Source organism: Chiroxiphia lanceolata, chromosome 21 (genome assembly GCF_009829145.1).
Source record: "Chiroxiphia lanceolata isolate bChiLan1 chromosome 21, bChiLan1.pri, whole genome shotgun sequence".
Lineage (NCBI taxonomy): Eukaryota > Metazoa > Chordata > Aves > Passeriformes > Pipridae > Chiroxiphia > Chiroxiphia lanceolata.
Window position 1 is genome coordinate 10,840,001 of NC_045657.1, and position 20,891 is coordinate 10,860,891.

A 20,891-nucleotide genomic window follows, 5' to 3' on the forward strand; every position below is an offset into this window, starting at 1 on the left:
ACAGGGTGTGACTCTGGGGTTGGGTCTGTGCAGGGCCAGGTGTTTTGAACTCGTTGATCCTTGTGGGTCCCTTCCAACTCTGCACATTCTGTGATTCTGTGACTCCTCTCGTTGCAGTGAGGACGATGCAGCCACGGTGTACAGAGCAGCAGCCATGCTCAACATGACGGGCTCGGGCTATGTGTGGCTGGTGGGGGAGCGGGAGATCTCGGGCAGTGCCCTGCGTTACGCCCCTGATGGTAGGCACCCCTGAGACACCCCTGAGGCACCCACCCTGCTGCCATCAGGGTTTGGAGACCCTGCACAGAGCCAGCATGAGGGGCCCCTGCCCCCCGGGGACCCCCTGAGCTGGGGGAACACGGTGCCGTGGTGGTCCCAAGCAAGTGGAGGGTCCCACATGTCGCTTACCATTCCCCCTGCCTGCATGGGGAGTCAGCAGTCCAGCAGCCTTGTTCACACTGTTATACCCCAAATCCACGTCACTGGGGCTTTGCAAGCTGACAATCTCCTGGGGGAAGGGTTGGGTAGGGTACTGGAGATGGAGCAAGGGCAGTTAGTGGCCCATGTAGCTGCCCCTGTACCCCTCTGGCAGGCAATGGCCCATGTAGCTGACCCCGTACCCCTCTGGCAGGCAGGATGGTGCCTGCCCCGCGCTGCTGCCCGCCCCGCGCTGCTGCCCCTGCCTGAATCTCAGGCAACTCCCCACTGCATCCAAGGGTCCCCAGCCCACAACCAGGTGCTTGCTTGTCCCTAAACCCTGTTCATGAGAGCAAAGCTGGAGCAGCCAGTGAGCCCAGGAGTGCTGACCTTCTTCCTCCCCTCCTCTCGGGCAGGAGTGATCGGTTTGCAGCTCATCAATGGGAAGAACGAGTCCGCCCACATCAGCGATGCTGTTGCCGTGGTGGCACAGGCCGTGCACGACTTGTTTGAGAAGGAGAACATCACAGACCCACCACGGGGCTGCGTGGGCAACACCAACATCTGGAAGACAGGACCCCTTTTCAAGAGGTATTTGGTAAAGGGTCCTGCTGGAGGGAGCAGAGGACCTGCTGGGGGAGAGCTGGAAAAGGTGGGAGTATGTGGAAAAGGTGCAGGAGGACATGGCAGCTTTGCTCAGAGTGTCTGTCACTAAAGCTTTGGGGCATGTGGCACAGGACTGACTGGACTCTCCTGCATGATTTGGATGTGAAGGCTCTCCTAGAAAACCATCCCAGGCACAGGTTCAGGAAATGGCACCCAGTTTAGGCATCATCTGGTGCCTGGCACCAAGTTGCTCCATGCCAAACCATGCTGCCCTGGGCAATGCTTGGGCAGCAGGGATGTAAGGGCAGGAAATGACTCTAGGAAGAAAAGATCTGGGGGCCATGGTGTCCTCCAGTCTGGATCTTAATTCTATGAGTGGAAGTGGGAGAGAGGGGGTTTTCTGCCAAATCAGGGTAGGAGGATGTTTCTGTCAAATCGAAGCTCAGTGCTGCGGACAAATTTCCTGCTGAACATTCCAAGGGCTGTGGCATGGGTCAGTGTGCTGCAAGCAGATCTTGGTGGCAAGAGATCTCCCTGCATGGGACAGGCAGATGAGAGCATGTGTGTGTTGAGTCTTGCTGCCATGGGCAGAAGGATCGACTGATGCTGCATGTGCTTCCCAGAACCCAGTTTTTGTGCACATCAGTGTGGATGCTGGAGCCACAGGGGCCTCTTCTGCAGGCTGGACTGTGATACAGCAGCAATTCCCTGCAGAGCTGGGTTCTGCTGAGCATGGAACCTGCAAAGCCTGAAGTTTGTTTTAGAAATATAGCCTCCTCAAGGGCAGCCAGGCCCTGGGAAGGGAGCAGCAACACAGTTTTTGGCATGAGCGAGTCAAAGGTGTTCTCCACAAGTGGCTCAGGCAATTGTTCTGTGTCTTCACTATCATCTTTCCAGGGTTTAGGGGCTGGTCTCCTCTTGGTGGTGTATTCCTGGGGCTCTATGTAGGCTGTGATGAGCTGGTGCTAATCAGAAGCACCAGGAATTGTGACATGGACGCAGCTCCCAAGGGACACCAAGAGGAAGGTGTCCTTGGGTGTTGTGGGACACATCACTCCTTAAGGAAATGGGAACGATCTACTGGAAAACAAGGGACAGTGATAGCAGATATGGTAGTGAACTTCGGGAAAATGGCTCCATCCACCAGGAAGGGATGACTGCTGGTCTATGAACAGACCATAGGTAGCCTTGGCTGGATTTCTGTAGGGTAGTGTGGATATGGCAGGTAACTGAGAGAAAGATTTGCCCTTCTGATGCCTTCTTAGGGGTCCCAATCGCCACAGCAGGTTTTCTAGGTTGTGCCCACTGTGTTTCCCTCTCTAGGGTGTTGATGTCCTCCAAGTACTCAGAGGGTGTCACCGGCCGCGTGGAGTTCAACGAGGACGGGGACAGGAAGTTTGCCAACTACAGCATCATGAACCTGCAGAACCGGAAACTGGTCCAAGTTGGGATTTACAACGGCAGCAATGTACGTACAGACCTGGCCTAGGGTGGAGGAGTGTGTGCACTGGGGTGTTTACCTATGGCCTTACGTCCCTCCGCTTCCTCTGGGATCGCTCACAGGTCTTGACCAACGACAGGAAGATTATCTGGCCCGGGGGGGAAACTGAGAAACCTCAAGGCTATCAGATGTCGACCAAGTTGAAGGTAACAGCAAATGGCATTAGGGGGTGGCAGGTCTCCTCAGCTCTCTGCATGCCAGGCCATGACTTTATCTGCCTCCACCTCCACTGCTGCCTCTGCAGCTCTCAGCAGCATTTGCAAACCCGGGGCACCTCAGAGAGGATGTACCAGAACAATACAGAAGGTACTGGAGGGTGTTCAGAGCACAGCTTTCAGTCGGAATCAAACTCCAGAAGCTGGAGGTGACACTGGAAGAAGGTCTCTCCAGTCTTGCTTTGCCTCTCATGCTCTTCCCTGAGGTAACACCCAGCAGCCACTTTAGTGACTGGATCCTGGGCAGGCCGGTTTTACCACTGTGGCCATTCATTTGTCCTGCTGTCCGGGCAAGGGACACACTCCTGCTGGTAGTGAGCCCTTGTCTCTGCAGAGGTGGTGTTGGTGCTCTGGGATGTTGGACAACTGAAAAGGTCTAGGGTAGGACTGAAATATCTGCATTAGCTTGGGGCAGCATGACAGTGTCTAGAGGACCTTTCTGGGCACTAATCCTGGCTGTGTGGTGCCCCCCATCAGCCTCCTGTTAGAGAGAGGGGTTTTGAGGCTCATGTGAAAGTGCCACGTGAAGGAGGGTGCTGATACAGCTGTTCCTCATCTTGGGATCAGGGAAAGCAAATGTTCTTAGAGGTGGCCTTGACAGTGCTGGGTTAACAGCTGGAATTCATGATTTTAAAGGTCTTTCCCACCTAGATGATTCTATGATTCTGTGATTCCCCGTGGCAAAGCCAGGTCTTGCTGCTGGGTTGAGCAGTCTTGTGTGCCGAGACAGCAGCTGGGAAGGGCACCTGGGCATTTTAGCCATGCTGGTATGGAGAGGGCAGCCCAGCTCCTCACCAGGGAAATGCAGCTCTGGAGGGGGACAGAGACAAGAGGGTGTTTGTGCTTGGCCTCGCAGATCGTGACAATCCACCAAGAGCCCTTTGTGTATGTGAAGCCCACGCAAGCAGATGGGACATGCAGGGAGGAATTCACCATCAATGGAGATCCTGTGAAAAAGGTCTTCTGCACTGGACCCAACGAGACCATCCCAGGTAACTCAGTGTGGGGGTGACTCCCCCAGCCCACCAGGCTGATGAAGAATGCCACTCCAAGAAGGGGGTCTCAGGGAGGGTCCTCACTCACACAGGAAGCCTAGAGGATGAGGAACAGAAAGGTGACAGCACAGTCAGCCCCAAATGACCCCCATCAGCTCAGCCCCACAGTAGTGCTGTGCAGGAATTGGGCACTGGGATTCAGGTTTTTGAACCCAACAGATTACTTTCCCACTGCTTCTTTTCTGGATGGGCTCCAGGGCTGTTTTGGGGGTTGCACCCCAAGGTTCTGTCTCCTGACATGCTCGAATTCTCTTTGCCTTGATCTCCAGCAGAAGTGAAACTCTCAAGGCACATTAGCTCTTCCTGCACTGATATGAACAACACCAGTTTCAAACTGTTATGGAAAGCCCACATCAGGGTGAGGAGTGAGCACCTGGGGGGAGGGTGAGCTGTTCAGCAATGCCAGGCTTGCCCAAATCCACCTAAAGGGCATCCCCTTGGCCCGTCATGCTTTCCTGTGCATACCATTCCCCCAGCCCTGAGCTGTGTCCTGGGCTGTGTTCAACCTGCTGGGTCCAGCATATGCACCGTGCCCTCAGTGGGTGGGTAGCACCAAGTCTCAGCCCACCTCACTGGGACACAGAGAAGGAATGAGACCCCTTTGCCCCCAACTTGCCAACACCAGAGGGGATGGAGGCAGTGAGAGGGTGGTCAGACAGATGGCCCTGATGGATAAGGTGGTTACATCCCATATGGAACCAGGGCCATGAGGTGGCTGTTCTCAGTGGGACAGGCATGGATCCTGAATGGGGTTCTTGGCAAAGGGCTGCCTCCACTCCTCCCCCCATTGTCTCCCCTCCTCAGGCCGTCCCACAGTGGCTCTGTGCTGCTATGGCTTCTGCATCGACCTGCTCATCCGGCTGGCAGGAGTCATGAACTTCACCTATGAGGTTCACCTGGTGGCTGATGGTAAATTTGGTACCCAAGAGCGGGTGAGTTCAGGCAGCCTGTGATGTCTCTTTGCCTTTATCATGTGTTGAAATACCCCCAGGCCCTTCTCTGGAGCAGGGGTGGGGTGGGAGGGCAGTCAGGATGCCTGACATGTGTGGGGATCCTGGCTGGTGGGGGAAGTGTGTCAGGGCAGGAGTCTGATCCTGTGTGGGCTCTCTGGCAGGTGAACAACAGCAACAAGAAGGAGTGGAACGGGATGATGGGGGAGCTGCTGAGCGGCCAAGCAGACATGATTGTGGCTCCCCTCACCATCAACAACGAGCGGGCTCAGTACATCGAGTTCTCCAAGCCCTTCAAGTACCAGGGACTCACCATCCTTGTGAAGAAGGTATGGGCTGGGGTGGGATGTTCTGTAGAACAGGGGAGGTGTCCCCTGCTCCCCACACTGCAGAGAAGTGCCATGCCCACACCATGCCCTGTTCCCCCTGTGCTGCCCCTGCAAATCCCAACCTCCAGACTGGGTTTAGTGCTGGGTCTTGTCTCTGCCACCCTGACCCCTCCTGTGTAGCTGAGCAGGAGGAGCTCAGAGCAGGGCAGGGGTCCCTGTGGGTCCAGCCAGGTGGGCAGGGTGTGGGTGTGGTGGGTGCCAGCACTGTTCACCTCTCTCTATGTGCCAGGAAATCCCCCGCAGCACCTTGGGACTCGTTCATGCAGCCTCTTCCAGAGACCCTCGGCTGCTGGTGGGCTGGTCCGTGCACGTGTGGCAGTGATGTTGTACTCTTAGGACCGATTCAGGTGAGTGCACTTCGGGCCACCAAGAGCTGGAGGGGACAGGGAGGTGCTCCTGGGAACCATCTCCTGGGTCCCTGCAGTGTCTTGCTCAGGCACAGCCCTGCAACCCTTTGGGGGGCTCTCACAGGAACTAACCCCACCTTCTCTGCCTCACCAGCCCTGGGCTGAGGCTCCTGTCCCTGCTGGCTGCCTGAGTTCCTCTGAGGTAGTTTCCTCTTGGCCCTCCTTGGCCCTATGACAGCTTCTCTGAAGGGCAGAGAACCTGTTCCCACCTCAGCCCGGTGCCCAGACACTTTGGTGGCTGATCTGCAGTGACCCCTCTGTTGTTGCAGGTGGGAGAGGCTCAAGCTGGTCAGGATCAGATCATCTTTCTGGTCTGGAGAGAAGTGTGTATGGGACTGGTACTGGAGTGAGATGTACAGGTTGCCTATCAGCACTGTGATGTGCAAGGCAGTAGGACATGATGAGGAGAAGCTGTTTTGGGACACAGGCACAGTCTGCAGGATTGAGTGATACAGGCCTGCATCAGGACACTTAGGAGGGCACAGTGGAGAGCCCCAGAAACCAGGCTAAGGGAAATGAGAGAAGTTCTTTTTCTTGTTTTCCAGCCCGTTTGGGCCGGTTCAAAGTAAACAGTGAGGAGGAGGAGGAAGATGCCTGACCCTCTCCTCAGCCATGTGGTTCTCCTGGGGCGTCCTGCTGACTCTGGCATAGGAGAAGGTGAGTCACAGCACACAGTGGGACTGCTCTGCCCTGCAGCCCTGTCCCTGAGCTGAGAAGGCTGATGCCCTTTGGGGACATCATCCCCTGGAGCAGACTGGTAGAAGATTGGTAATGCTGAGTGTGACACACTTTTGGCACTTGTGAGAGTCATCCTTCCACCCCCAGCATCAGTGGGGAAAACAGGTCTGTCTTTGTTGTGTATCCTGCCCAGAGTTACCCACCCACTAAGGATGGGACACAGCATGCCCTGGAAGGAGCTGGGTTTCTCTTGGTTTGGGCAATGCAGGAGCTCCTTGCACAGCTGTTGGCAGAGCAGATAGATGGTGCATGTCTGCAGCTGCCGTTGGTCTCACACAGATTGATGTGTCTTTGATGACCAAGCCAAACTCGTCATGCCAGTCTGATCTCTCATCTCTCCCCCCAGGTGCTCCCCGGAGTTTCTCTGCCCGTATTCTTGGCATGGTGTGGGCTGGCTTTGCTATGATCATTGTGGCTTCATACACTGCCAACCTGGCAGCCTTCCTGGTGTTAGACCGACCTGAGGAGAGAATCACAGGCATCAATGACCCCCGGGTAATATCCTTCACTTGCTTTCCCCTTCCCTGCCCACTTCTGGGCATATAATGTGGCTTGTAGTTCCCAGAGCCCTGATTTACCATGGCTGGGATCTGTGCCAGGGGGGCAAAACCAAGCTCTGCATGGGCTGATCCTGGTGGGTCTGAGCCCCTGCACTGGGTAGGAATGGACAGACATGGGGAGGGATCACTAGGAAAAAGCTTGTCCAGAATAGCCCCTATGCAGTCAAACTGCCTGCCAGTTCCTGGAGAGCCTCCACTAACCAACGAGGAAACAATTAATTATGGATGACTTATAACTAATGAAATTGTCCCTGTGGTGCAGTCAATACTCTCCACATGCCTCAAATCCATTTCCTGCTCTGGCAAGGACACAGCCACGGCTTATCAGCCCCAGCACACAGGAATGGGCCCTGCAGCAGCACTGACCCACAGTGTCCTACACCCTGCTGCATCCTCTGCCCACAGCACTGCCAGCCCCATGGCACCCACAGCCTCCTGCACCCTCGGTGCCACAGTGTTACTGTCCCACATTGTCCCCTGCTCCCCCACCACAGTCCCAGAGCATCCACTGCCCTGTGGCATCCTCTGAGAAGATCAAGGTCTTCTCTAGGAAACGTCTCTGAAGGAAGTGGGAAATTAGGAAGCATGCCTTGGGGTGAGTCAGTTTGCTGATGAAGGACAGCAAAAAATAGGAGCCCTGTCACAGAATCACAGAATATCTGAGTTGAGAGGGACCCACGAGGATCATCGAGTCCACCTCTTCAGTGAATGACCCATACAGGAATCAAACCCACAACTTCAGTGTTAGCAGCACCATGACCTACCCAGCTGAGCTGATCTCGGGTCTGTCCTTGCCTTTCAGCTGCGCAACCCCTCCGATAAGTTCATCTACGCCACGGTTGAAGCAGAGCTCCGTGGACATCTACTTCCGACGGCAGGTGGAGCTGAGCACCATGTACCGGCACATGGAGAAGCACAACTATGAGAGTGCTGCCGAAGCCATACAGGCAGTGAGGGACAAGTGAGTGGGGCCGCACCTTGTCTGGCTGTGCTGGGAGCTGCAGGTTGGGTGGAGCAAGCAGGCCAAGGGAGCTGCAGTCACAGCGTGTCCTTGATGGGACCTCCCAGTTGGTGCTGAGTGGGATCTTCCCAGACTTAGTGCATTTCAGGTCCCTGGGTGGAGAGCACAAGGTCTATGTGGGGAGCAGCACAGTGGGAGCCCTGGCCCTTCTGGTCTCTGCTCTTCCTTCTGTGCAAGTCTGGGTGGCTTCAGTGCTTAAATTAGGGCTGGGAGCACCCTCGCTGCTCCCAGAGGGCTGCAGACAACTGGGCTGCCCCCCCTCACCTGTCCTGTCCTCTCTCGCTGTTCAGGCAAGCTCCACGCCTTCATCTGGGACTCGGCTGTGCTGGAGTTTGAAGCCTCCCATAAGTGTGACCTGGTGACGACGGGGGGAGCTTTCTTTCTTTCTTTCCGCTCTGGCTTCGGGATCGGGATGCGCAAGGACAGCCCGTGGAAGCAGAATGTCTCCCTGGCCATCCTCAAGTCTGTACACAGCTCGTGGTGTGGGGCTTGCTCCAAATGCTGCATGTGCTTGCACGCAAGTAGCCTCATGTCAGGCACTGCTCCCCATCCTCTGCAGGGAATGGGAGTGCTGGGGTTGCCATGTCCCTCCTGACAAAGGGGACATGGAACGACCGAATGGGCACCCACAGTCTCAGCTCCAGCTTGCAGGGCTGGGGAAGCAGCAGGGAGGCAGTGGGAGGGCAGAGCAGAGCAGGGATCAGGAGCCAGGCTTGTCCAGGAATGTAGGGAAAGCTGGTAAGAGAAGCTGGGCCACCCGGCACCAGGTCCCGGTGAGCAGATGTGGGTGCTGCCATCTCCCCACTTCTCCCTGTGGGCTCAGCCAGCCTGACAGCATAGCACTGCCCTGGCTTGGTCTGCCAGGGTTTTTCTTTCAACTCTGACTATTTCTGTTAGGCAGGGATATGTCAGGACCCCTGCTGAGTCCAACTAGGGCTTTTACAACCAGCCTGCAGTGCGGGGTGTCACAAGTCACCTGGTATTATGGGTAAAAAGGGATTGCCTTGTGTTACTTTGGAAATGCCACACTTGTGTGAGACAGAGGAATGTGGCAATGGAGGAACAGGCGCTGGGGAGCAGCAGGTGGAGAAGAGACAGACATGTGAGATTCTTTTAGGAGAGACAGGATCAGGAACCACCACAGTCCTGCCCAACATGTAGAGATGAAAGACCTGAGAAAGAATGGGCAGATGTGGAAGACACAGGCAGGACCAAGACACAGGGCAATATAGGGAGCCATGGTACCCCATCTGTGGGTGATCTTAGCATGGGGATGGGTGGTAGATGGGATTTGGGTAAACAATGTGAGAAGCCTGAAGAGGCCACAGGGGTCCTCGGTGACCTCCTGGGAGAGGATGGGGAAGCTCAAGGCTAGAGGTGGCCCAGGAAGGTAGTGGGGATGTGCCAGGAACAACAGGGAGGAAGTGCAGGGGACCTGTGGTGAGATGTGTGCTCTGTGCCCCCATCTTCATCCCCACAAGCTATTCAGGCAGAAATAGGCACTGTGGGGACACAGTTTGGTTTGTTTTCCCTCCCAAGCGTGACACCAAGCTGTGACACCAAGCTGCTGGGGAGTCCCAGCCCTCACCATGCACCTTGGGGAGCTGCCAGGCAGCACTGCCCTGACCTAGAGGGTGCTAGGCATCCCCCGAAAGGATTGGGGGTCAGCGTTATCTGAGCTCCCAGGTGGCCCTGGCAGGTGGGGGAACATGCAGAAGGGAACTGGGAGACATGGTTCATGTCCACATCCCTTCAACCTCTCTCTAAATGCTCTCTGAGCACTGCCTACACCTGCCAGCTCCATCCTTCCATGGGAACACACCTTACATGTGCTTACACGTGGCTCTTTTGGCAAGAGCTGGCTGCCCCACAGCTGCCCAGGGGCACTGGCACTAGAAAGCTGTGGGTCCTGCTCACACCCACTGCCCTGTGCACCAGTTGTGTGCAAGGGGCTGTGAGCACATGCAGTACTGGCAACCCCTGCAGACAGGCCATACACACGCTCTCCATGTAAAGATCACACGTGTGTGCACTCGCACGCAGCCAGCGCATCCTTGGTCCCTATTGTCTGTGGGCTGCAGGCAAGTGTAGATTCCTAATACAGGGGGCACAAAGGCACAACGTGTGCTCCAGCTGCCTGTTGCTGGTTCCCAGTGACTACTCTGTCCTGTCTCCTTGTGCTTCCAGGTCCCATGAGAACGGCTTCATGGAGGACTTGGACAAGACTTGGGTGAGGTATCAAGAGTGTGATTCCCGTAGCAATGCCCCAGCAACACTCACCTTTGAGAACATGGCAGGTTTGTTCTGCAAACCTCTTTCTTCCCCCTCACTGGGTAACCTGCTTTCACTCAAGACACTCTCCTCTCCAGGGCTTCCTCTTGGGCCAAATCTCTGCTTCTTCTGGATCTGTGCTTCCCTACTGCTGGGAGGCTGCTGTGGTGGGCTCCAACTCCACCGTGTTTGAAACAGTTCCACAAAGTTTCCCCCACATTCCCTGGGTGCCCTTCTCACTGGTGGGGCTACCCTGCTGTGAGCACTGCTCCCCTCCCTCTGCTCTGGCCAAACCGTGGCTGTCACTGGTGGAATCAGAGCTATCCAAGGCAGAGAGAAGGGAGCAGTGCCTTGGGAAGGGCAAGAGGAGACCCTGCTACAAGAGGCGGCTGGAGGCGAGAGACAGCCCCCCAGCCCTGAGAGCCCTGGGCAGGGGCAGGATGAGGACAATGGATACAGAGGGGTTTTTATCTTGGTCCCCCTTTGCAAAGGCTGTGAGAACCCCCAGACAGGGTCTCCTTTGCAGCAATGTGCTGCTGCTGGTCCTACACCCTGCCAGTGCAGTGATGAGGGATGAGGGGTGTCCGATGGGACACCGTCCTCAGCAGCACCACCAGCCAGGGCAGAGGGGGCGTTTTGCTCTGTCTCCTCAAGACACTACTCCAAAGCCCCGAGGGTTGCAGGTGTCTGAGGACAGCACTCTGTGCATGGCTGTATTTCTCAATAAGACAAACCGAAACACCAGAGCTGGGTTTTGGTGCAAGCGACCCCACAGTCCCATGTGGGGGTCTGCCTGGGGGCTTGGTGCAGCAGCCAGCACACAGCACTGGTGCAGCACAGTGCCCTGCCCAACCAGAGCTTGCATAGACATCCAGCACCCCACCACCTCTCTGCCCACCACTGCAGTGCCCACCCTGCAGCGCCTGCTGTGTTCCCCTTCCCGGCCCCTCCAGGACTAGGGGGGATAGTGGGGGGACCCTGGGTTGGCAAATGCTCCTGTTGCTGGGCGTGATACAGAAGAAATGAAGTGTCATGTTGCAATTTCTATTGCCCCCTGTAACTTTCCTGCTTATTTCAGGTGTGTTTATGCTGGTGGCTGGAGGTATTGTTGCCGGGATATTTTTAATATTCATAGAAATAGCTTACAAAAGGCATAAGGACGCGCGGAGGAAGCAGATGCAGCTGGCGTTTGCAGCCGTTAATGTGTGGAGGAAAAACCTGCAGGTAGGACAAACCGTTTTTAGAGCAAATCTCCACCAGGTGCGTTTTCCATTCCTTCACCAAAATCAGTGAATGCAGAGCTGTGGATTAGCATGGGGCCCTCTGTCCCCCACCCCACACCCCAGAAACTCCAACTGGGCATTACTGGGTGCCCAGCAGGCTGTAGTGCCTCATCCCTGGGAGCTGCCCGTGGCCCATGCCGTCTCTCCCAGGAGGTGTTGTGCACAGCTCCAACTGGGACAGACAGTGGGGCCCGAATGCCCCCAGCGGAGCTTGGGATGGGGACTTTGCTCTGCTGAGGAACATGTGCTGGAGCCTTGGCTCCAGCCGAACAGGCAGTGCCAGTGTGGCTCCCTTTGCAGGTATCTGCCCTGCTGTCCAGCTCTGGCCATGCTCACCAGCAGATGGGGGGAGGTCAATCCGCTGCCACTGAGCATCCCTGGCCGGTGCTCAGATGGAGAAATGCTCCAGGGATAGTTTCCATCACCTACCCTTCCCTGCTTGCTCCCCAACAGTGCGGTAGCCCTTGTCACACCCAGGACCGACTCCAAAATGAGGTGGTGCGTGCTCTTGTCCTTTGGAGACAAGGACATTTCCCCACATGGGAGCCAGCAATGCCAGTCCCTGTCAGTGCCAAGGCTCCCTCGGGCCTCTCCCATTGTTATTCCCGACTTCTCCTGTCCCTGGAACCCCTCTGTGCCACTCAGGCAGGGAAGCCCAGGGGTGTCAGAACTGTCTGGCAGTGACACTGAGCCATGGACATGTCTGTGGGCCACCAGCCACACGCTTCCCTTACGCTGCTGCTTTTGGGGCTGAGCCCCACAGTGCCCCTGAACCCCAGTTTAGAGCAGCTGGAGGCTCTGTCTGAATTGCCCGGGCTGGTTTTTTCCCTTGGGGAAGCACCAGCGTTCAAAGAGCAAGAGATCCTTTAGGCGACTAAAGGAGACTGCGCTCGGAGCAGAGCCAGCAAAGGAAAGAGAGAGAACGAGGCTCGAGGAGCCCGAAAGGAGCCCGGAGCGGTGGCCCAGGGGGAGCAGCGCTGGCTGGGGTGTTTTTGGGGGGGGGGGGGGCTGCCCGGGTGGAAGTGACCTGCCCGAGAGCAGCAAGGGGAGCACGAGACCGGGCTGCTGTATCCTGAGAGCTCGCTGAGTTCAGTTTGCTGATAAGAGTCTCGGAAAAACCATTTCTCAACTTTTTTTTTCCTTTTTATCTTTTTTTTCCTTTGCTTCCAAAAAGCAGCAGCACCGAGGGGGTTAAGGCTGCTGGGACAGAGCACACTAGTCGCACTGCCATTTTTCACTTGCCAACCTTCTAGAAAATACTGCACTGGGTCCTTGGGCAGAGTCTGTGGGACTGTGAGCAAAGCATGCTGCCCTGTGGGGGTAAACAGCCTCATGGTAAAGAGCCGTTTGACATTGTAAGACTTTTCCACAGGAGGAAACGTCAGAGCACTAGTATCTGGTACATTGCTAGAAGGTAGGCAAGTGGAAAGATTTATTTGTTAAAAAAAACAAACAAAAATAATGGTTTTTGGGATCACAGTTTTGCCATGGCTATTTCCTGAGATGCCATGGAAGAAAAAGACATTTCATTCCATTCATCTTGCTTTCCTTTCCGTTTGTGCATGTCCGCAAAAGAGAGAACTGAGAAGGAGGAGCAAATGTATCCCCGAGCATGCTCTACGCACCAGCGGGATACATTTTGGTTACCCCCGTGCGGTAGCAGAGCCAGACCTGGTCACTCCGTCCCCCGTCGGAAAGGTCACACTCATTGGCACGAAAGCAATTGGGGAGGAATCGTGTCAGCGCCCGCCGCCGAGCGCGTGCCGGTCCCCTCGGCTCGCTGCCCCCGCACCATGGCGGCTGGTGCTCCCAGCCTGCGCCAACCAGTCCGACTCGCTAACCTCCAATGCCTACATTTTCAGTTCTGTTTCTCTTTGAGTTCATCCCGACCCCGACGACATCATAGCACTAACGCTTTGCCTCCTCCCTTTCTTTTCCTTATATCTTTTTTTAATTTTCTTTTTCTTCCAGTTTCTTTTTTTTTCCTTTTTTTTTAGCCTGTTTTACTTTGGAAAAAAAAAAAACAACCACCAAACCACCACCAGCAACCACGTTCGGCTTTGCACAACTGCGTCATTTGAATTTTTGAACACTTTTTTTTACAGAATAGTCATACAATTGACTTCTCTTTCAATGCAGTCCTCTCTCTCTCTTCGGCACTAGGATTCAGCCTCAGAAAAGGCCCTGAGCAATTTTTTTTTTTAGTGTAGGTGCAGCGTCTCACGTCTCTGTCCAGCCAGGCTAGCGTGGGAAGCGAGGGGCAGGGCGCCAGGCAGAGCATCCCCAGGAAGCGAGGTCAGCTGTGCCGGCCTGGCCACAGACACCCCGAGGAGAGCAGGGATACTCCCCAGAGGGGTTTCCAGCACTCCAGATGCGAGGCCAGCCCCCGGGCAGCTGTATCAGTGTGGTGGCTGTGCCGTAGCCATGGGTCACGGAGGCCCTCGGAGGATGGGAGTGACAGAACATCTCCAGTAGCTTTCTCACCTAAATGAAAGCCATGACATGGGGCAGTATTCACAATAGATTTAAGTTTCCAACAACACACTAGAGATCTAATTACTTATACATATTCATTTAGGATAGAAAAAGTGGTAGAGCAGAACCTGACCCTAAAAAGAAAGCCACTTTTAGGTCCATCACCTCCACCCGGGCCTCCAGCTTCAGAGACGTAGGTCCTCCAAGGAGACGGTAAGAGGAAAAGAACAATTCTGCCCTCTCTCTTTCTCTCTCTTTCTCTCTTCTGCCATCCCATCGACTGCCACGACCCCACATCCCGAAGCTGGCCAGTGTACATCCCTAGCTCATGTTCGTCACCAGTCAGTCAGTCAGTCAGTCAGTCAGTCATCCCTTGTTCCTGAAAGGATGCTGGGATCCTGGAGGGCAGGCAGGAGGGCGGCTTGGAGTCCTGTGATGAGTTGGGAGATGCAACTGAGTTTTGTTTTGTTTTTTTTGTGTTCTTTCTGCCTGATGATTTCTGATGTTCCTCTCTGTGCTTGCTCACCATTACTGGTGCTGACCTCTTGAAACGGATGACATTTTTTTCCTTTTTTTTTTTCTGTTCCTGAGTGTTCTGTACCTGTTTGTCATTGTATGCTAAAAACAATCACCCCAGTTTAATTTGGGCACCGTGTCACCTCACCGAGAGCCATGCGTGTCACATGCTCTACATGTGATTTTTGTTTGTGATGATTAGCATCCAGGACGTAGTCCCTGGGCACAGGAGTGACAGCTGTCTCTGGTTATTGTCAGCAGTAATGCACTCTAGAAAAGATACAAAGGCTTGAAAGTGGAGGTTGTTAAAGACCCAGCCTTGATTCAAACTTGTGCTTTCCACTGCTGTCATGTAACCAGAGAAAATTTCCGAATTGCTGCCTCTAAAGCCAGCTGTTTCCAAATGCGCAAATGTGTCTGCTCGTGCTGGAGCTTCAGACACTTCAGCGTCAGGTTGGGCTGTTGGTCTGTCGGACTGAGCCGTGTCCCTCTGCATGTCGCCGTCTGTTGTATGACACTCTGCACTGTGGCTACTCTGTTGTCTCGTGTGGCAGCGCCCGCTGCGTGTTGCTGCCCGACCTCCTGGCGCGATGGGCTGGCCAAACCACCTCCCCGGGGCGACCGGCGGGTTTCTGCCCAGGGTTGCCCAGGCGGCTCCCCGCCAGGCTGCCCGAGGCACGGCGGGGACGGGGGGATGGGGCAGGCGGGGAGATGTGGCCCCCCATGATGGGGTGGCCCGGCCCCAGCCGCAGGCTTGGGTGCCCCGGGGAGCAGCATGTGATACCGCAGGGGGTCTCGGGGCCACGGCTCTGTGTGCGGAATGGAGGAGGCTGCCTTTGACACCAGCGCAGGCTCTGTGCCAAGAAACTCCTGGAGCACCCCTGGGACATGTCCCTGGGGACAGCTGAGCCCTCGGCCGGGCTCAACTGCCACCACCTCACACAAAGTGCTCCTCTCACTGTCACCTCGAAGCCTGGAAGTCATGAGGGGAGACCCACATTCTTCCCACCCATCCTCTGTCCCCATGGGGAAGACAGGCATCCCTGTTCCCTCCTGCACTGCCTCCATGCTCCCCAGGTGGCACCATGTCCAAGTGATGTTCCCATATCTGGGATGCCCTCTTCCCACTGCTGCACCCCCTGAGCAGCTCTGCAGGGAGGTCAGAGGTTGTGTCTTGGTGGCCTGAATCACAACCAGGGGAGAGAAGACAGAGATGGGGTGGGTGGTGCAGGGGAGAGAAGATGGGAAGAGTGAGGATGAGGAAGAGAAGTGGGATGCACAGAATAAAAAAGGGAGAAAAAATTGCAGAAATATCTGCATGTCCTGGGTAGATTCCCATGTTTTGATGTGTTTGAACTACTCCATGATTAGGAAACCAAGGGATCCGGTCCTGGGAAAGCAGAAGCCTGATGGTGCCCTCGGCACCTGGGGGGACCAGTTCCATTGGTGGGCTCATTGAGAGGAGCAGAACCCAAGAACAATGGGGCAGCTGGCGTGTGGCATCCCTGGTACCTCCCACACCACTCCTTCTTCAGGGAAGCATCCTGGGCCTGATCCTGTTCCACAGTGTGGCATCCACCCTACACCACAGCAGCCCACAGCCCTCTCTGCCCCACACCAGGAGCACCCAATGCCCTGAGCTGACCAGATCCAGGGCTCACCTGCACCAGAGGTCCCATGGGTGAGCTGTGGAACTGTTCTCCCCCTTCCCATGTCTAGTGGGGATCAGCACAGCCTGAGGCTCCTTGTGCTTTGGGTCCTGCCATGCTCTTCCTGGCGCATTGCTCACAGGCCAGTTGCGGAGGGAGATGACCCCACTCATCCCAGAAGATGGTCACCACTTTGGGGGCAGCTGCATCTGCAAGGCAGTTATGGTCAACTGTTCCCCACTGCCCAGAAGCCTGTCACAGTCCTCTGCCTGCCACGGGGTGACGTGGCCAGGGTCCCAGGACACGTTCCCCAGGGAACTGGGCTAGCTGGGTCAAGAAAAAGCTACTGGGGTCAACATCCAAGCCAACGTGGCCAACTTGGAGTCTAGCAGTTCTGAGGTCCGGCTGTTGCAGGAGGTCCACGGTGGAGCAAGCTTTGTGGGGATGTTGGGCAGACTTGCTGGTTGCTCTGCGGGATGAGCGACCAGCGGGAGGGTGCTGCCACCAGCTCATGTCACAGCCTGCGCTTGGTGCCCTCCACTTCTGTGCAGCAGCCCTGGCCCAGAGACCCCAATGCCCTCCTGCTGTGGAAGGCCCCATGAGTACGTAGCATGCTGGGGCACGTTGCCTGGGGTCCTTGTAAAGACGAGAAAGCAGCGAGGTGCTCTGTTTCATGATGTTCATCAGAGCCACCGGCCCACACCAGGTCTTAGATGGGCGAGGCTGGAGAGCCCATGGGGCTGGAAGGCCAGGCTGACCCCAGCCCCACAGGCTCTCCTGGCTAGCGAGCGAAAGATGCAGACCTGGTGGCCTTGCTTCTTTCCTTTTCGTTGTCGGGAGTTTTAAAAATGGATTCTGCTCTGCAGCCCTGCAGAATGGTCCCTCAGGAGTGCCAGAGAGACAGGCTGGCACCATGGAGCCAAGACAGCCCTGGGAAGCTACCACCCCACTCTGAACGTCCTAGCGCCCACCATCACCCGAGCTGCACAGCCTCTCCACGGCACATCATCCCCACCGCCCCAGGAGGAGATGCATGTGTTCCCCATAGGCAGCTCCTGCAACTCGAATAGCACTCGCAGAGCTGACGTACTGCCATCCATCGCAGCCACCCACGATACTGCAACCCCACAGACGCCATGTGAGACGCATAAACCACACAGACACCCTCCGAGCCGGCACATTTCCTACAGACACGTAACGAGGTGCACAGGTCCCTTAGCCGCCCCCCCAGCCATCGGCAGCCCCCGCAGAGACACACTGCCAGCCCATGGGCACCCCCAGGCACGGCATGACACACGTCCCACGTCACCGCCAAGGGCGCGGCGCTGCCGGCGGTGCTGCCCTGCAGCCGTGGGGATGGTGCCAGAGCTGGTCGAGAGCCGAGGGGCTTCATGGAAAAGGTCACCTTCTCAGTGAAGGATCAGCTGTCCCAAAGCCAAATGCTTCTTGAGAGAAAAAAAGAGCCTAGTTTTTTTTGGCCCAAAAGAACCAAAAGTAGGTCAAAGAGAACTTTTTTTTTTTTTTAAGGGAAGTTGATATTTTCTACAGCAAGATTGCATTTAGCTGGAATCCTAATTTTTAATCAAAAAAAAAAAACAAACCAACAAACAACGACAAACCAAAATTCTTCCAGAAAACTCTTCCACTAGCCAGGGACTACCATATGAGCCCAGTTAGGTTGAAGTCATTTTTAAAGACATTAAGTTCTTGTCTATATTTTCTTCCTGGTTGTCATTTAAAGTTTTTGGTGCCTTCACTTCACTTCCATACCTTAACATGTTTGAGTCTCTTCTACGGTTAATATTGATTAATTTCTTGGCTTTATAATGTTTGGTTTGGGGATTATTGCACCATCCCTGTAACGTAATTTACCCTAAATTACTGATATGTGCTTCTAGCATTAGTCCTACTTTAACATAATTTCGATATGACCGTTTTCTTGCTTTTTTTTGCTTTTCTTTTTTCTTTTAATTTTAATTTTGTTATTAAAAATTGCATGCATAACAAAAAAAAACAGTAAATGAGAAGTTACCCTGTGACAACTCTGTGATTGGAGGAGATATGCTTTCAAATCAAAAGCCATGCTCTTGTATTTTAATTTTTCTGGCCAGATTCCCCATTTCACTTGGTTATTTAGCATTGCCCCACCCCCAGAGCTGTGCAGAGAGGCCAGAAGGCCCCAGCCTGCCCTGCTAGACCTTCAAGCCTTCCACCACAGACGCCACACGTACACGTGCACCCAGGCATCACGACTCACACATGCACACAACGCTTTTCCACCCCGCTTGCATCAGGAAGGATTTCAACAAAGGACCTTTCTTCTACCATTCATTTTTGTATCTCAAGTTCCTCCTTCTTCTCCATCAGTGACTCACCCGGCTCTCCCCTTTTCCAGTCGTCTCTCCTCCCTGCGGGAGTCAAGCCCCATCCCATGAGCACACACGTCCCAGCAGTTTTGCTATGGGAATGGTGCATTTAGCCTGGAATCCAAATTTTTCACAAGGAGGGGGTGGTTGCACCCATTTTTGGGAGAGGGGTGTTTTTTGGTGGGCTGATGAACAGCCACAAAAAGCTCCCCCCAGGGCGGCAGAGCGGCGTCAGGATGGCCCCGGCCATTCTCCGTGCCAACAGGTGATGGCCGAGGTGTTGCCCCTTAGTGAAGCAAGGCCACAGTGAGGAATTCCCAGAGGCTCCATGGGAATATTAGCTAGTCCCCTAGGTGACAGGATGATCCTGTGAGATGCTCCCTGGGTGTCAGTTCGTTCCCAGCATGTGTACCGGAGAGATGGGAGCACACGTCTCCTGGCCCCAGCCCAGCTGCTCCCCACCAAGAGGTCCTGGTAAAGCACAAGGCTGGATTGGGCAGCCCCAAGAACCCCACACAAGGCTCGAGGGGACTCCCAGACTTCCCCGTGGCAGGAGGCAGGGCATAGAGCACACAGGGTAGCCACAGTGCCAGAGCTGCCAGCAGCACCACAGAGGCCACCGGAGACAGCACCGACCAACGCGGGGCAGGTCACGTCCCATCTCTGAGGAGCCCCTCAGGAGCCCCTCAAAACGTCAGTCCTCCTGGGCAGGGTGGTGCAAGGGCTGGGAAAATGTCACTGGAGAGGGCCTGCACTGCAGCACACGAGACTCACTGAGACCCTTTCCTGCCCTGGCACCGGCTGAGGATCCCAGACAGCAGCACAGGATGCTCCTGCCACCTGCTCTCACATCAGGGCTGGACAGGGCTACCAGTCCAGGCTTTGGAGTTAGAAGAGTGGAACAGGGAGAGGAAGGGAGTATGAAAGGAGAAAGGGAGGAAATAACTGCCCAGTTGTAAATTCCTGCCCAGGGAGGAAGGACTTTTTTTCTTGCCCATTGGTGCATATTTCTTTCTTGCCCCTTGCTTGCTAACGGGACTGCAGTGGGGGAGGTCTCTCTCAGGGAGTGTTTGCTGAGCCCCCCCATCCACAAGGAGCACAGAACCCCAAATCCAGGCCACATCCCCACCACAGGCTGTATTTTCACATTAGCAATCAACGCCACACTTTATCACAAGCCAACCACACCACACATCTCACCTGCATGAAAGGATAGTCACAGCAGAGTCATTCAAGCAAGGAGGTGAAATGCCCTGGCCTCAAAGCACAGCTTGATCTGGCATCAGAAAGGTGCCAAAACCCAGCCAGACCCTCCAAACACAGGTTCAGCCGTGGGTTGGGCTGATGAGTCACAGGCTTTGTTTTGTAGCCCTCCCAGAGTGGAGAGGGGCTTGCTCAGCGGGCAACGTGGCAGCCACGCTCCGCAGAAGCTGCGCCACGCTTCTGGGTGTCCCCTCTGCCCAGCTCTAGGGTGCTTGGAGAGTGTCTGCAATGACCTCTGCACAATTGCATTGGGAAGGGGACCTCAGCCAGCAGCAGCTCTCGGGGCGTTGCATCACCCCCAAGAGATATCCCGTAGGGACACATGGGTTATAAGTACCAGTGGGGACAAGTGCCAGAACTGCCTAACACTTCTTTCTCCTTGTCTGTCTATTTGTGTGTTGCAGCAGTATCACCCCACCGACATCACTGGCCAGCTCAACCTCTCCGACCCCTCAGTCAGCACTGTGGTGTGACCTTCTCCCTGAGGGCCATCAGTCCTTGCCCAACACAGTAGGAAGGCATAGCCAGGACTGCCTTTCAAGGGACACTGATGGGTTCTTCTGGGTGAGATGGGAGGAAAGCATCCTTCATCCATACACAGTGACTCCATTGTATATCTCCCTCCCTTCCCAGGCCTGCTGCCATGCTCGTGCCCCAGAACGCACGGCAGAACCAGGACACGGTTTGGACTCCACTGTACAGAGAATATTGCTTCCAAGCAGAGTCACAATAATCAGGATTGCCACTGCCTGGCTCCATGCAAGGGGAAAGACTGTGGAAGGCACACAGTGCCTGCTCTCCCATGGTAATGGGGAACAGCTGGTGCCAGACCACAAACACGTGCTCCACTGTGCAGGCTGCAGGCTTCTCAGCACACACGGCCCCTCAAATGTGTGCTCCATGTTTCCCACCACCTGGAGGGCTCCAGTGCAACGTGCTGGTCCTGAGTAGCTGGAGCAGCCAGTGTGATTCGGCAGGTTGGGCACATGTTCCTGTTGTGCCAAGTGACTCCCACGTCTGCCGCAGGGGCTGGAAGATGTGTGCTCTGCTCCTCGCAGGGTGTGACCCCCTGCTCCTCCCTCCTATCAGCTCCGGTCTGTGACTTGGCTCCTGTCCATGGTCTGTTTGCAGCAGGAGCGCTCCCACCCTGCAGCCCACACTCCTGTGCTAATTGTGGTACCCTGGAGCCCACAGCATGCTGCCAGCCAA

General features: G+C 55.3%; 1 protein-coding gene across 1 annotated transcript in view; it reads left to right on the top strand.

Annotated features, from left to right (window-relative positions):
- The window catches only part of GRIN1 (glutamate ionotropic receptor NMDA type subunit 1), a 37,923-nt gene extending 17,476 nt beyond the window's left edge, over positions 1–20,447 (top strand). The window contains 21 exon segments of the mRNA XM_032708037.1: positions 118–239; positions 834–1,008; positions 2,347–2,491; positions 2,587–2,670; positions 3,596–3,731; positions 4,599–4,726; positions 4,909–5,073; positions 5,363–5,441; positions 5,444–5,480; positions 6,066–6,130; positions 6,133–6,177; positions 6,180–6,197; positions 6,625–6,773; positions 7,641–7,679; positions 7,681–7,799; positions 8,151–8,321; positions 10,047–10,156; positions 11,209–11,354; positions 13,992–14,073; positions 14,076–14,101; positions 20,087–20,447. Coding sequence (XP_032563928.1) covers positions 118–239; positions 834–1,008; positions 2,347–2,491; positions 2,587–2,670; positions 3,596–3,731; positions 4,599–4,726; positions 4,909–5,073; positions 5,363–5,441; positions 5,444–5,480; positions 6,066–6,130; positions 6,133–6,177; positions 6,180–6,197; positions 6,625–6,773; positions 7,641–7,679; positions 7,681–7,799; positions 8,151–8,321; positions 10,047–10,156; positions 11,209–11,354; positions 13,992–14,073; positions 14,076–14,101; positions 20,087–20,155 — 2,110 coding nt within the window. The 3' untranslated portion in view covers positions 20,156–20,447.
- Positions 20,448–20,891: the final 444 nt, after the last annotated feature.